The 13829-nt window shown below is 43.1% G+C and overlaps 1 protein-coding gene across 3 annotated transcripts in view; it reads right to left on the bottom strand.

Moving 5' to 3' along the window:
* Positions 1 to 3628: 3628 nt before the first annotated feature.
* fn1b (fibronectin 1b) overlaps positions 3629 to 13829 on the bottom strand; it is a 31221-nt gene continuing 21020 nt past the window's right edge. For all 3 annotated transcript variants that reach the window (XM_042493028.1, XM_042493044.1, XM_042493035.1), the window contains 19 exons: positions 13281 to 13547; positions 13034 to 13150; positions 11899 to 12060; positions 11651 to 11806; positions 11434 to 11550; positions 10421 to 10690; positions 9549 to 9736; positions 9377 to 9464; positions 9101 to 9280; positions 8902 to 8991; positions 7929 to 8117; positions 7628 to 7717; positions 6751 to 7199; positions 6515 to 6653; positions 6127 to 6288; positions 5905 to 6030; positions 5709 to 5815; positions 5362 to 5448; positions 3629 to 5097 (listed from right to left, as the gene is read on the bottom strand). In XM_042493028.1, coding sequence (XP_042348962.1) covers positions 5020 to 5097; positions 5362 to 5448; positions 5709 to 5815; positions 5905 to 6030; positions 6127 to 6288; positions 6515 to 6653; positions 6751 to 7199; positions 7628 to 7717; positions 7929 to 8117; positions 8902 to 8991; positions 9101 to 9280; positions 9377 to 9464; positions 9549 to 9736; positions 10421 to 10690; positions 11434 to 11550; positions 11651 to 11806; positions 11899 to 12060; positions 13034 to 13150; positions 13281 to 13547 — 3062 coding nt within the window. In that variant the 3' untranslated portion in view covers positions 3629 to 5019. The remainder of the gene's footprint in view (positions 5098 to 5361; positions 5449 to 5708; positions 5816 to 5904; positions 6031 to 6126; positions 6289 to 6514; positions 6654 to 6750; positions 7200 to 7627; positions 7718 to 7928; positions 8118 to 8901; positions 8992 to 9100; positions 9281 to 9376; positions 9465 to 9548; positions 9737 to 10420; positions 10691 to 11433; positions 11551 to 11650; positions 11807 to 11898; positions 12061 to 13033; positions 13151 to 13280; positions 13548 to 13829) is intronic.

Raw genomic sequence — 13829 nt, 5'->3', positions numbered from 1 at the left:
GTATGCTATGGCGTGTCGAAAAACTGACCAAAAAAGCAAGCGTATAGTATGGAAAAAATGTGACTAAACGACATTTCCCTAAAACAGCTGAATCTACTAAAAACTACATTAAAGAGCGTGTCGAGACACACCATAGCATAGAATGATGCAAAAACAGTCTAAAACAGTTTAATATCGTATGACAAAAAAATGTAGAGTGTAGAGGCCTGTTATAGTATACAGTGTTGAAAAAACATATAAAAACGACCCCAAAACCCATAAAATTGCACATTTAAAAAATGACCAAAACAGCAAGGCAAGGCATCCTAAAAACGTCTGAAAACCCCTCAGTATAGAATGTAGAAGCATGTTATGGTATACAATTTTGAAAAAACATCCACAAATGTCCCGAAAACCAGTAAAATAGCATGTTGATGAAATGACCAAAAAAGCAAGGTGGCAAAAATGTCAAAATTTGACATGTCCAAAAAAGAGCTGAAAACGACTTAGGATAGCATGTAGAGGCATGCTATAGTTTACAGTATTGAAAAAAACCCTTAAAACGGTCCAAAAACCCATAAATTATCATGTTGAAAAAATGACGAAAAAAGCAAGGCTATAGCATGGCAATGTCAAAATTTGTCATGTCCGAAAAACAGCTGAAACCCGATTAGTTTAGCATGTAGAGTCTTGTTTTAGTATACAGTGTTGACAAAACATCCCCAAACAGTCCAAAACCCAATAAAATAGTATGTTAAAAAGATCATCAAAAAAGCAAGGCTATAGTATTGCGAAAATGTCAAAATAGGACATGTTCCAAAAACAGCTGAAAAGACCACAAAAAAGCCTCAAACAGCGTACCAAGCCACACCATAGCATAGTATGTTGCAATAAACACGAAAAACACCATGATATAGCATGTTGAAAAAATGACCGAAAAGGCAAGGCTATAGTATGGCATCCATCCATCCATCCATTTTCTACTGCTTATCTGGGGTCAGGTCATGGGGGCAGCAGCCTAAGCAGGGAAGCCCAGACTTCCCTCTCCCTGTACACTTCTTCCAGCTTCTTCTGGGGGATCCCAAGGCGTTCCCAGGCCAGCTTAGAGACATAGTCTCTCTAGCGTGTCCTGGGTCTTCCTCGGGGTCTCCTTACAGTGGGACGTGCCCTGAACACCTCACCAGAGAGGCATCAGGGAGAAATACTAACTTTGCCTTTCGGCTCAGCTCCCTCTTCACCACAACAAATCAGTGCAGAATCCCCATTACTGCAGACGCTACACCGATCTGCCTGACCCCGAGGTACTTAAACTCTTCCATTTGGGGCAGGTTCTCTGCCCCGATCTGGAGAGGGCACTCCACCCTTTTCCGGCTGAGAACCATGGCCTTGGATTTGGAGGTGCTGATTCTCATTCCAGCCGCTTCACACTCGGCTGCAAACCGATCCAGTGAGAGCTGAAGGTCACAGTCTGATGAAGCCAACAGCACCACATCATCTGCAAAATCAGCGACCCAATCCTGAGGTCACCAAACCAGACCCCCTCAAGGCCCTGGCTGCGCCTAGAAATTCTGTCCATAAAAGTTATGAACAGAATCGGTGACAAAGGGCAGCCCTGGCAGGACTCCCTGAGGGACACGGGCAAATGGCTTTGCCAAGTCCACAATGAACATGTGGACTGTTTGGGCAAACTCCCATGCACCCCAAAGGATCCTGCCAAGGGTCCAGAGCTGGTCCACAGTTCCAAGACGAGGACGAAAACTGCATTGCTCCTCCTGAATCCGAGGTTCGACTATCAGGCAGACCCTCCTCTCCAGTACCCCGAATAGACCTTACCAGGGAGGCTGAGGAGTGTGACCTATAGTTGGAACACACCCTCCGGCCCCTGGTCTGCCAGTCCAGAGGCAACATCCAGGGCCTTAAGGAACTCTGGGTGGATCTCATCCACCCCTGGGGCCCTGCCACCGAGGAGCTTTTTGACCACCTCAGCAACCTCAGCCCCAGAGATGGGAGAGCCTACTCCCGAGTCCCCAGGCCCTGCTTCCTCACTGGAAGGCGTGTCGGTGGGATTGAGGAGGTCTTCGAAGTATTTCTTCCAACGATCCACAACGTCCCAAGTCGAGGTCAGCAGTGCATCGTCCCCACCATACACAGTGTTGACAGAGCATTGCTTCCCCCTCCTGAGACACCGGATGGTGTTCCAGAACCTCTTTGAAGCCGTCCGGAAGTCGCTCTCCATGGCCTCACCAAACTCCTCCCACGCCCGGATTTTTGCCTCGGCGACCTCCGTAGCTGCACTCCGCTTGGCCTGCCGGTATCGGTCTGCTGCCTCCAGAGTCCCACAAGCCAAGAAGGTCCGATAGGACTCCCTGTTCAGCTTGATGGCATCCCTCACCGCTGGTGTCCATCAACGGGTTGGGGTGTTGCTGCCACGACCACTCACCACCAGATGGTGATCAGTTGACAGTTCCGCCCCTCTCTTCACCCGAGTGTCCAAGACATGCAGCCGCAAAACCAACGACACGACTACAAAGTCAATCATCGAACTGCGGCTAGGGTTACCTGATGCCAAGTGCGCATATGGACACCCTTATGTCTGAACATGGTGTTCGCTATGGGCAATCTATGGCAAGCACAGAAGTCCAATAACAGAACACCACTCGGGTTCAGATCGGGGGGGGGGCATTCCTCCCGATCACGCCCCTCCAGGTCTCACCTTTGTTGCCAACTTGAGCATTGAGTCCCCCAGCAGAGCGAGGGAATCCCCAGAAGAAGCTTAGAATCGGACCGCTTAAGTCCCCGCCTTTGGCTTCCGCCCAACTTGCATTGCACCCGACCCCTTTGGCCCCTCCTATGGGTGGTGAGCCCACAGGAAGGAGGTCCCACATTACCTCTTTCGGCCAGGCCCCATGGGTAAAGGCCCAGCCACCAGACGCTCGCCATCGTGGGGTGGTGGGGGGGTGGTGTAGGGGGTGATCTGCAGGAAACGTTGAACCATTTATGTAACTCATCACAAGGGGGCTGGTGCGCTACACTTTGTCTGGTCCCTCCCCTAGGATCTTTAGTATGAAAAACCAAACAAACCAACATGCCAAGACACGACATAGCATAATATGTTGCAAAAACGTCCAAAAACACCATGATATAGCTTGCTGAAAAATGACAGAAAACCAAGGCTTTAGTATGGCAAAAAAATGGCAAAATATAACGTCCCAAAAATAGCTGAAAACATCTTGTGCCAAGATTCGCCATAGAATAGAATGACGGAAAATGCAATACTTGAATATTACATTTTCTTTTTTTTTCTTTGTCATTTTTCGACATGCCATATTATGGTATTTTTGGCCGTTTTTGCAACATTCTACACTATGGCGTATCTCAGCATGCAATTTTATGCTGTTTTGAGGTGTTTTTTGGACATGTTATATTTCGACATTTTTGCCCATACTACAGTATTGCGTTTTTTCAACTCACTATATTATGATCTTGTTGGGCGTTATAATGTATTATTTTACTAACAAGTTATAGTATATTTTGAAGTCCAAATCAGCAGAAAACCAGTCATGATTAAATGCATAGTTAAAAAAATCAAATAGTAAAAAGTCATAGTAAAGCATGTCGTCTAAAAGAGCAATACATATTTCTTTTTCTGTTCGGTTTCAGGATCTCTCCAGCTTTATTAAAATAAGGGACTTCTTTTTGTCAAAAGGTAGAAACAACTTTGGAATGGATAACAAAGTACAAAAATAGAACAGTTCAAATTCTCACATCCCAGTTCACACATTCACACTTTGATTGAAAGGGATAAATTAGTAACAAGACATTAGAAATCCGATTGTGTCAATCACACACAGTGCGACCCCTCAGTAATAGAAGAAGGGCTACAGAAAAGAAACACATTTTCATGGAAAATTCCAACATTGTTAATAGAGCCCGACCAATATATCAGTTTGCCAATATAATCAGCCAATATTAGCCTTTCAGGGAAATATCGGAGCATATCGGTAGGGACGTATATTTTTACCGATAAGCAGCGATAAGAAAACCTTGGGTGGTTTAGAAATGGTTTCATTATACAGTTAGTTAATAGTTATATAGGCTCCATTGTTTACACTTTTCTTGGCACTCTGAAGGTTGAGAAGCAGATAGTTTTCACAGAAAGCCACATTAAAATATAACTGTTAAGTTAATTAACAATGGCCCCGTCATTTTGCAAATGAATAAAATTATCTATGGTCCCAGGGTGACGAAAGGAGAGGACTACTAACGTGCTGACTTTATCGCTATTTAGTGGCTTTTTGTACCCTCTCTGTGGTGTTATATTTAGAGAACAGTTTTATTTTCATTTATTCTTTTTTTTTTTGTTTGTATGTAATGTTCAATGTGTAAATTGTTAAACAAAAGTTGTTTATTCAAGAAAGCAGCCTTCTTAGTACTCTTGCATAGTCATATCGGTGCACAATGAGTGCACAGTTGACATAAAAATGATCTATTTTCATTCCAGCTTAAAAATTCACTATATCGGTTGACATATTGGTAATCGCTGGATTTTTCCACCATGAAATTGGTATCGGTCTCAAAAATCCTATATCGGCCGGGCTCTAATTGTTAATAACTGCATTTGCTTTCTTTAACACAGTGCTTACTTTCTGACAGTTTCTGTTCCGTGAAGGAAATACTTTCATAATCTAACTGGAAAACAAATGCCAATTTGAGAAGTATATAAATCTGACCGGTTCCAAGACCCAAATTAATTCCACTGAGGCAAACACACAAGCATGTGGAGGGGAACATCATTGAAAAAAGAAAATGGCAGGAGTCTTCATTTTCCAATAGAAAGTGAATTTAAAGACTCGTCACTCGACAGTGAAAAGACTGGCTTTAGAGGAGGATCACTTTGATCAGGCAGCAGTGTAACATCTTTGGCTAAACGTGTGTCAGAAAGTGATAAGAAAGTTAGTTCAGTTGCAGACAGCATGGCTTAACATGGTGAGACAGTGCAGCGTTTGGACGATGACGGAGCAAAGCAGACGTCCCATCTTTTTACTCCCGAGGATTTTGAGGAGCAATTTGATCTGCCAGCAGGTCTGGTCGGAGGCACTCAATGGGGCAATGAATATTCTAAAGGAAGAGATGAAGAGATGAAGAAGTAAGGTCACAAACAATCCTGTGTTTTCATCAGAATCCAGAACACTGTTCATTGGTTTCCTAAAAGGAGGTCAGTTGATATGCAAGTAACACTTACTAATTGATATTGAAAAGAAAAAAATAATACGTGTGGAAAGTAATTTTTGTATTATCGTATAGCAAATAAATTCAATTTATAGTACACATGGGCTGAAAAACAACATTATGTCCACATTATTTTATATAAATCGGACTCACGCGCAGTGTGTTTCCATATCTAACAGGCTGGAGCAGACTGGCATCAACATCACCACCCGGCCGGCGGCAGTTCTCACAGCGCCAACCCTGATGACACCAAATGTACATCATGGCACATTTAAAGTTTAGCCAACAACTTTAGTTTACTATGTCGTTCAAAATATTACAAAAACATCATTGTATATTATGTCATCCAAAATGGCAGAAAAAGTCATATGATAGCATGTCCTCCAAAATACCATAAAAAAGACATACTACATTACAACATGTCGTCAAAAATAGCATAAAAAAGTCATACTACTGGTAAATTTACACTAAAGACCCAAAGTGAGGCTGATGTGTCGTACCTGCTGTCCTCCAAAGCATGTGCAGGTGCAAATGGCGCCCATGTACTCCTTCTGCCACTGGTTTCCCACCTGGTAAGTTCTTCCATCATCGTAGCACACGGAGTCATCTGTTTGGGCATATATACACATTGAAATTCATAATGCAACTCGTTCCCACTATTTGTAGAACATATTTTGGGATATTAAGAGGCCTTACGTGGTTCACACTTGAACTCTCCTTTGCCATTTCCTAAGCAAGTGCAGCTCATCAAGTGTCCATTGTCTGCACGGCGATCCCACTTCTCTCCAATGCGATAGTTGTTGCCATTGTCATGGCACCACTCTAATGACGGACACAATAAAAATAGTTAGAGAAACAATGTGAAATATAACCAAATTCCATCTATATTCCAAGGGGAAAAAAACCCAAAAAACTTACTGGATGAATCACATCTGAAGTGGCCACTTCCCAGCCCCAAGCACTTGCACCACAGCTTGAATCCTGTCTCAGACATGCGCTCCCACTCACCACCAACATCATGGTAAGTTGCAGTAAAAGCATCATAACACTGATCCTTTGTGGAGGGCACTCCCTCTGGAACTGGTGGAAGATGTGTGGAGAAAATATGATAAAAATGTGCACCACTAAGTTGTTTGAAGATTGATTAGTCAGAGTAACTGCTGCTCCCTTTTGAATGAACTTCCTTTGGAAAAAAAGGCCACTGGGGTAATAAAAGTTGTTCATTAATTAGTAGGAGTTGATTTACACTAAATTTTAGACTTTTTCAGCCTGGTTTTTTACACAGCAGTTGCTGTTGGATGCTTACTTGTGTTCCCAGCCGTGACGACCTGCTCCAGTATCTTGTGTTTGAGCGCCCCCATCAGAGCCTCCACGATCACATTGTAGTTGGCTCCGGGGGAGAGTCCTATCAGGGTGGCAGTGGTGGCTGTGCCTGGCAGCCTGATCTGGACAAGGGGAGAGAGACAATGTTTGTACGTGACATTTTATCTAATATGGCTGATAGATAACATTCTTTATGATGGGCTGGGATTGAAAACTTACCTGGAACATCTTCTCGTTTAAGTGTGTGAGAGGATGGCAGGACACCAGGTAGGCGTTGCTCTGCTTGTAAGGCTTCCAGGAGATGGTGGTCTGAGTTTGGGCCTCCTGCGGCACTCCCGTCTCATTAACAAACAAGGAGCCGACCGGCACGTTAAGCCTCAGGATGGGCAGCCTGCGGCCCTCTGCATCAGGAAGGGGCACAAAGACCAGGGGCTCACGAACTTGCCCATAGGGAGACTGTGGGTTGCCACTGTTCCCATTATATCTGTAGTTGTCTCCGTTGTTGTTGTATTCTGTGTACTCCACATTCTGGCTCTGACCACTATGCCCATCCTGGTTATTGTTGCCCACTACCTGGACTGTGTTGTCCAAGTCAGTTTCAGGCACATCCAGCACATCAACACCTCCAGGGCGGTGGGGCAGAGGCAGCGGAAGCAAGGACTCTGGTTCTGGGCGGGAGAGACGGGGTTAGGGAAGCAAGCAGGTTAGATGAGGGAGGGGGTAAAGCAGAGCTGCAGTAATGCATCTCAGCCAACAGGAGGCGACAGATCGCTGGGGGATTACTTCATGGCAAAGTGTGTCTCAATGCAGCATTACAAACACACAAATATTTTGAATGACATTTTTGCGGCATTCAAAATAAAACGGGGTATTATTGTTTTAGGAGCCTATCGCTCATGACTGCACAGTTTATCTCTGAGCTGCCAAACATTTTTTTTTCAGCACAGCAGATTGAAGCTGCCACTCAAATAATTACCTTTTATAGGATGTTTACCCGAAACAAGTTTGAATTTAGGCACTTTATCACATCATTTGAATGCATCACCTTTACCATCACATTTGTCACTGGACAGAGTGGAAGTCACAAAACACTCACGAGTCCTGATCCTGCCCTCCAGAGGTGTGCTCCTCTTTGTGTTGTGGATGGCGATGATCTTGATAATGTACTCTGTGGCTGGTCTCAAGCCTGAGGAGAGGAATAATTATCATGTGGTGGAACAAGTGGGTTGACTCGTGATTACACGTAAGAGAATTATATAACCTGTGTTAAGCTTCGCATACATATAATACTGTTTTTTAAACCAGAATGGAAATGAAGATAAAACACGCTGAAGCTAAATTAAATAATCTGACAAATGTTATATTAGTGTAAATATGCATGTATGACAAGTGCATACCAGATATGGTGGCGTAGTTCTGGCCGTGGTGGGGTCGTGGGATGAGCTCTCGTGGTGCTCCTCCTGACTCCTCGTAGGTGACGTAGTATCCTGTGATGTGTGTGGCAGGTGGCTGCCAGGTGAAGGAGATGGATGTGGGGGTCAGAGATGTGAACTGCAGGTTGGTGGGAGCCTGGACCACTGGTTCAGCTGTGAAGAAAAAAATGATGTTAGGTCGTCGGTTTGCTTGTTGTTGCTGTGTGTGCACTGTTGGCTTACAGTTGTGATTTATGTCAAATGCTACAGCTGCATTTTTCATTTTTGATCTGATTTAAAGAGTACTCTATCAGTTTGGGAGTGCTCTACTAAAACATTGCGGCATTTTTTATTACTTGCTGTGCGAATGTGGTGACCCACATTTTAGAGACGTTAAAGAGACATTCATCAAAGACTGCTGCTCCTATAAGAAGCAGAGTTCAGAGTTGAGAGAAAGGGATTCTGGGGTATTGAGTTTGGAACGTATTGTGGTTAGGCAGTTAGCTTTTGCCAACTTGTTAGCTGGGAGCTTGATCGGAATGGGATTTTTGTTTTAAACAAACTCGACTCAGCTTGTCTCAGTGTCTTCGTCTTATCTTTCCTGCACAATGACTTTGTATTGCAATTTTTAATGGCGGTATAATACTAGGACATTTTATGGTATTTGTTATTGCATACTATACTATAACTTAATGGCACTTTCCTGTCATACTGTACTATGACATTTTGTTGCATTTTTTTAAATGACATACTATACTTTGACTTTTTTAATTTGGCTTTCAGTAAAAAGGAATCTTAAGCGGGAGTAAGTTTCAGCTGGTTGCAATATGCAATCCTCAACACCTGATGTTACTAAATCCTCCTAACCTACCTAAATCTTTTACACTTTTTCCTCTGAGTCCTCATTATGAAGCCTAAAATGTATTCACAGTGAAGCAAATATAGATTACCATAGTACCTGTTTGAATGATGAGAGTAAATGGAGCACTCCTGGTGTTGCCATTCAGAGTATACAGGTTAACGGAGTACGTGGTGCCAGGCTGCAGACCTTAAAAAAACCCCCAAAAAAACAGTAAAGTCACACTTTCAAAACTTACATCTGTAAACTGATTCCACCTTTTTATTACAGGTGAGTTCAGCAGGAGGGTGTGTTGTACCTGTGAGAGTGTAGGTGGCTGCCTGTCCTGGGATGGTCCTGCTGATGGTGGGTTGTGATCCACCAAGGGGTGTGGCTTCAATAAGGAAACCAGTGATGGTTTCCACCTTGGAGCGCCAGGTCAGTGTGAAAGAAGTATCCTTCACATCAGAAATGCGCACACGCCGGGGAGGACTTACATCTGTATTGAGGAGGAGAGAAAACAAACATTAAACAGAGCAGTGAAGACTAACATGCAGTGACTGGAAATGTGTTCATTTATTATGCAGCCAGTTACCTTCCAGTGTCGACGTCTCTCCTTCCAGAGGTCTGCTGGTGACGGAGTTCTTCAGCGCGTAGACGTGTATCTGGTATGTGGTTGCCACCTATGATACGCAGACATACATTTGATATTTACTTACTGACAGTGAATCCATGTAAATAAATACTGAGATAAGAACTCTTGTTACCATGAGTCCTGGTACGACAACACGTGTGGTGTCTGGAGCGACGTTCAACTCTTTAGTCGGGCCGTTAACGTTCTTGGGGTTGACGACCACACGGTAGCCTGACAGGCGTGCATTGGGGGCTCGCCACGACACAGTGAAGGTAGAGGGACCGATGTCTGAGATCAACAGGTTGGTAGGGGCGGGGATCACTGAGATAGCAAAAACACATTTAGAATTGGAGTTAGGTAATGAACAGCTTAGGTTCACACAGTCATCGACCAAAATTTCACAACTTTTCCATGACTTGCTTTCCATATTTGCCTTGCGTTTTTCAAACTCTATTCATACAAAATTTCAGCATCCCAGATGATGTGTTCAAGGGCCATTGGAAATGTGAATATCCAACAGTAATTTCTGTTTTTACAGTTTCTGGTTATGGTAAATGGTGTCAATTTGGCATTTTTTAAAGAATACATGCATTTCAAAAATTTTACATTTTTTTTAAAGTTTTAGAAATAAAATTGGCAAAGACTTCTTTTTAAAAAGGCAAAAATTTTACAAAACAAAACAAAATCACAGAGGAGAAGACGTCATTTAAACCTCTTAATAAGACAAAAAATTAACAAAAAAACGCTGTTACACGTCAATGCATATTATAGCTATGTTACGTCGTCAGCTGCAGAAAATAAATTCCATAATGTTACATTAATGTAATGTAATTCATTAGACACAATAAATTTCAATGATTTTTCCAAAATTTTCAATGATTTTTACTAGTTCGGTGACTTTTCCCGGCCTGTTAAATGACTTTTTCAGATTTTCCACAACCGTGTGAACCCTGTGGGTCATGAATGTGTTGTTGAGTGTGTGTGATGTTTTCTATGTATTTTTACCTGTGGCCTGGGTTCCCACCAAGGGTTTGCTGGGTGTGCGGTCATGGAGGGCGATGACTTTAACAGTGTACTCTGTCCCAGGGCGAAGGTTTCTCAGCACCACAGTGTCCTGGTCACGTTTGGGTGCCGGATGCAGCTCCCTCTCGCTCTCTTCTGGGCTGGAGTACAGGACGCGGTATGATGTCACCGTGCCGTCTGGACTGTCCCAAGTGATTCGCATGGAGGTAGAGTCGATGTCAGAGAAGGTCAGGTCCTTGGGATGATCCATAGCTGCAGGAGAGGAAGAAGACAGGGGGAATCGATTTCAGCTCTGAGCAGTGAAGCACCTCTAATGCTATAAAAGATCTTAAAAAAAACTGAACATTGACTTGTGGTGTTGGTGGCTGAGTGGATAAAGCAGGTGCTCCATAAATAAAAGCAGTGTCACTGCTGCAGCAGCCTTGGGTTCAACTCCTGCTTGAGGCCCTTTGCTGCATGTTATCCCCACTCTTTCTCCCCCTGTCATACTACTGATCTGTCCCATCTAATAAAGGCTAAAATGCCAAAAAAAATCTTTAAAAAAAAGTATTTTGACTTAATTGTGCAGAAGTGTGTAGAATGTGTGTAGAATGTGTGGAAGTGCTTGTTGTTAGTGCGACATCATGTCATAATTTGCATTGCTATGCAACATCCTGTTAACTGCTGTCATTCACATATACTACAAAATATTCCAAGAGGAAATACATACGGACCTATTTAAAATGTTTATGCTGTCGAGTTTAAAATGTTCTGTTAAAAACCTGGTTCCTCCGAGAGAAATCCAGCTGGGAAAATGAATTTCCCTCACCCTGACTGTGGAAAACAGGTTTTTTGTTAAGATGACGTAAAGATATCACAAAGAACTAAAGGTGATTCCAGTCAACCAGTTACTTTAATGCACTGAAAAATGCTGACAGAGAGTAACACTTTAGGCAAAACAATCCCCAGCTGCAGTCTTCCTTTGATCGTTTTTCACTGAATTGAGTCAAACTTACCAGTGATAGCATTTTCCACCACAGGGGAAGACGGTTGTCCATCATTTCCCAGGGCGTAGACACTCACAACATACTCCACAGTGGGCATCAGACCTGTGAACGTCATCTGAGTCTGATCTGTAACAGAGGAGCAGGAAAGGAGTCAATGAGAAGAGGGAACTATGTCGGAAAAAATCTAAAATACAGTTTACGTTTTTTTTTCTTCAGTCTGTCTTACCAGGGGCCACAACCTCAGAGTAGGAGGGTCCCAGTCCATTCTTGGGAACACTAGTGATTCTGTAGCCTTTGATTGGCCCCTGAGCAGGAGACCAGCGCACTGTGATGGCGTTGTCACTCACATCGGTCAGACGCATGTCAGTGGGGGGCTCGGTATCTACAGAAGAGACAGACATAAAACACGGTTTCATTTTAGGACCTCAACTTTTTTTTTTTTTTTCAGGATAATTTTTGTTCACATTGCTGTACCAGTTCTGTGTGTGATGTAGACCGCGGTGTTGGAGGAAGGGCTGTCTCCTCTTCCTGTAACAGCATAGACCGTGATGGTGTAGTCGGTACCGGGATTCAGACCGGTGATGGTGGCGGTGGTTTGAGTGCCTGGGATTGTGAACTCTTGAGGAGTCTCGCCACCTAGAAGGACAATGAAGAAGGGCAGAGGGTCATGCTCCGAATATGACTGAGGTTCAGAGGAAAACATGACATTAGGGATGTCCCGATCAGACCGGAAGGATGGGTTCTGGCCTGATCAACGCATTTTTAATTGATCCAGATCGGTTATTTTGAGCATGCACAAGGCAGAGCATGATTTGCAGCAGATTTTACGTTTTTATTGTAATGCCGCTAATTTTTGTGGTCCCTTTTTAGTGAACTTTCTTTTTTTATTTGTTGTGACTGTGAATGTTAAAATTCAACTGTAACACTACTTTAAGGTAAAATTGTGATTATGTAACTCATTTATAGTCTTCTGAACTTTTAAAGATAATTTTTTTGGCATTTTAGCCTTTTATTAAACAGGGCAGATCAACAGTGTGACAGGCAGAGAGAGAGAGTGGGGAAAACACGCAGCAAAAAGCCTTGCATGGGATTTGAACCCAAGACTGCTGCAGCAAGGACACTGCCTTTATTCATAGAGCACCTGCTTTATCCACTCAGCCACGGACACCCTGTGTACTGAACTCGTATTACAATGCTAGACTTAGTTGGTTTGAAAGCTATTTCTGAAGAAATATCTTAGTTCATTTACACTAAGTGGAATTGTAATAAGTATTAAAAAAAATAAAATAATATATAAATATGTTATAGTCTGTTGACTTTGTTATTTTGAAAAAATAAAATTAACAAAAAAAACCTTCAGGAACTGTTTGGATGCAGACTTTTTTTTTTCTTGTATTGCATTGCAGAGCCAGTAAACTGTCAAGCACATACAATGGATTGAATTTAATATCTTTAAAGTACTTGAAGTGTGCATTGTGTAGTTGTATTATCCAGGTAAATGCAAATGTCAGATTGGGACACGGTACCGGCAGATACTTTTTCAAATGACTCAGATCGGGAGCAAAAAAACTTGATCGGGACATCCCTTTATGACATAAAATATACAGACTTGTGCTGCCATAGGTGATCCTGTAGTTCTTCACTGTGACAGAGGGGGCGTCCCAGCGAATGGTGATACTGGTGGGGGTAGATGATGTTACCTCCAGGTCAGTGGGAGCATCAGAGACTGGAGAAGAAAAGAAGAGGGTGTAAAATTACTAAAAAAAACAAAGAATTATTGTGATCAGGATTCAGCTGATGAGCATCACTTAGAGGAGGAAAGGAAAGGTGAAGGCAGAAACCAGTAGTGAACTCACTGGTGGCCTGTGTGCCAGTAAGAGGCTGACTCTCCTGATTGTGGCTGACAGCGTACACATAGATCAGATACTCGGTCTCTGGTGTCAGTCCGGTCAATGTGAAGTAGTTCCTAGTTGGGGGCAGCCTCTCATCCTTGGCCCGCCCGCCGCTTGTCTTCTGATAGCGGATGCGGTAGCCGGTGATGACAGCAGTCGGAGCAAGCCAGTGAACGGTGAAGGAGTTGGTGCGAATGTCAGAGAAGTCCAAACCAGTGGGAGAGTCCAGAGCTGCAAGAAAACATTTTATATTACATGCAGTGATGATGGAAATTAAAAAAAAAGAAGGCAAAACAAATTATCCATTTTTAGCAATTTGCTGGTTGTTGACTCAGACTGTTTCTGTACTGGTGTCATAATCCAGTGCCTTCCAAACCTTAATAAACAATGGCACCACTTCAGAGCAATGGTATTTCATGTCACCACCCCATACCCACCCACAAAATATGCACAATACATGCAAACCCAGCTTAAGACTGACAACCTGAATGATTTTTTTCTGCTTTTATTTTG

Source organism: Plectropomus leopardus, chromosome 1 (assembly GCF_008729295.1).
Source record: "Plectropomus leopardus isolate mb chromosome 1, YSFRI_Pleo_2.0, whole genome shotgun sequence".
NCBI lineage: Eukaryota > Metazoa > Chordata > Actinopteri > Perciformes > Serranidae > Plectropomus > Plectropomus leopardus.
This window is presented reverse-complemented; position numbering and strand designations above follow the sequence as displayed.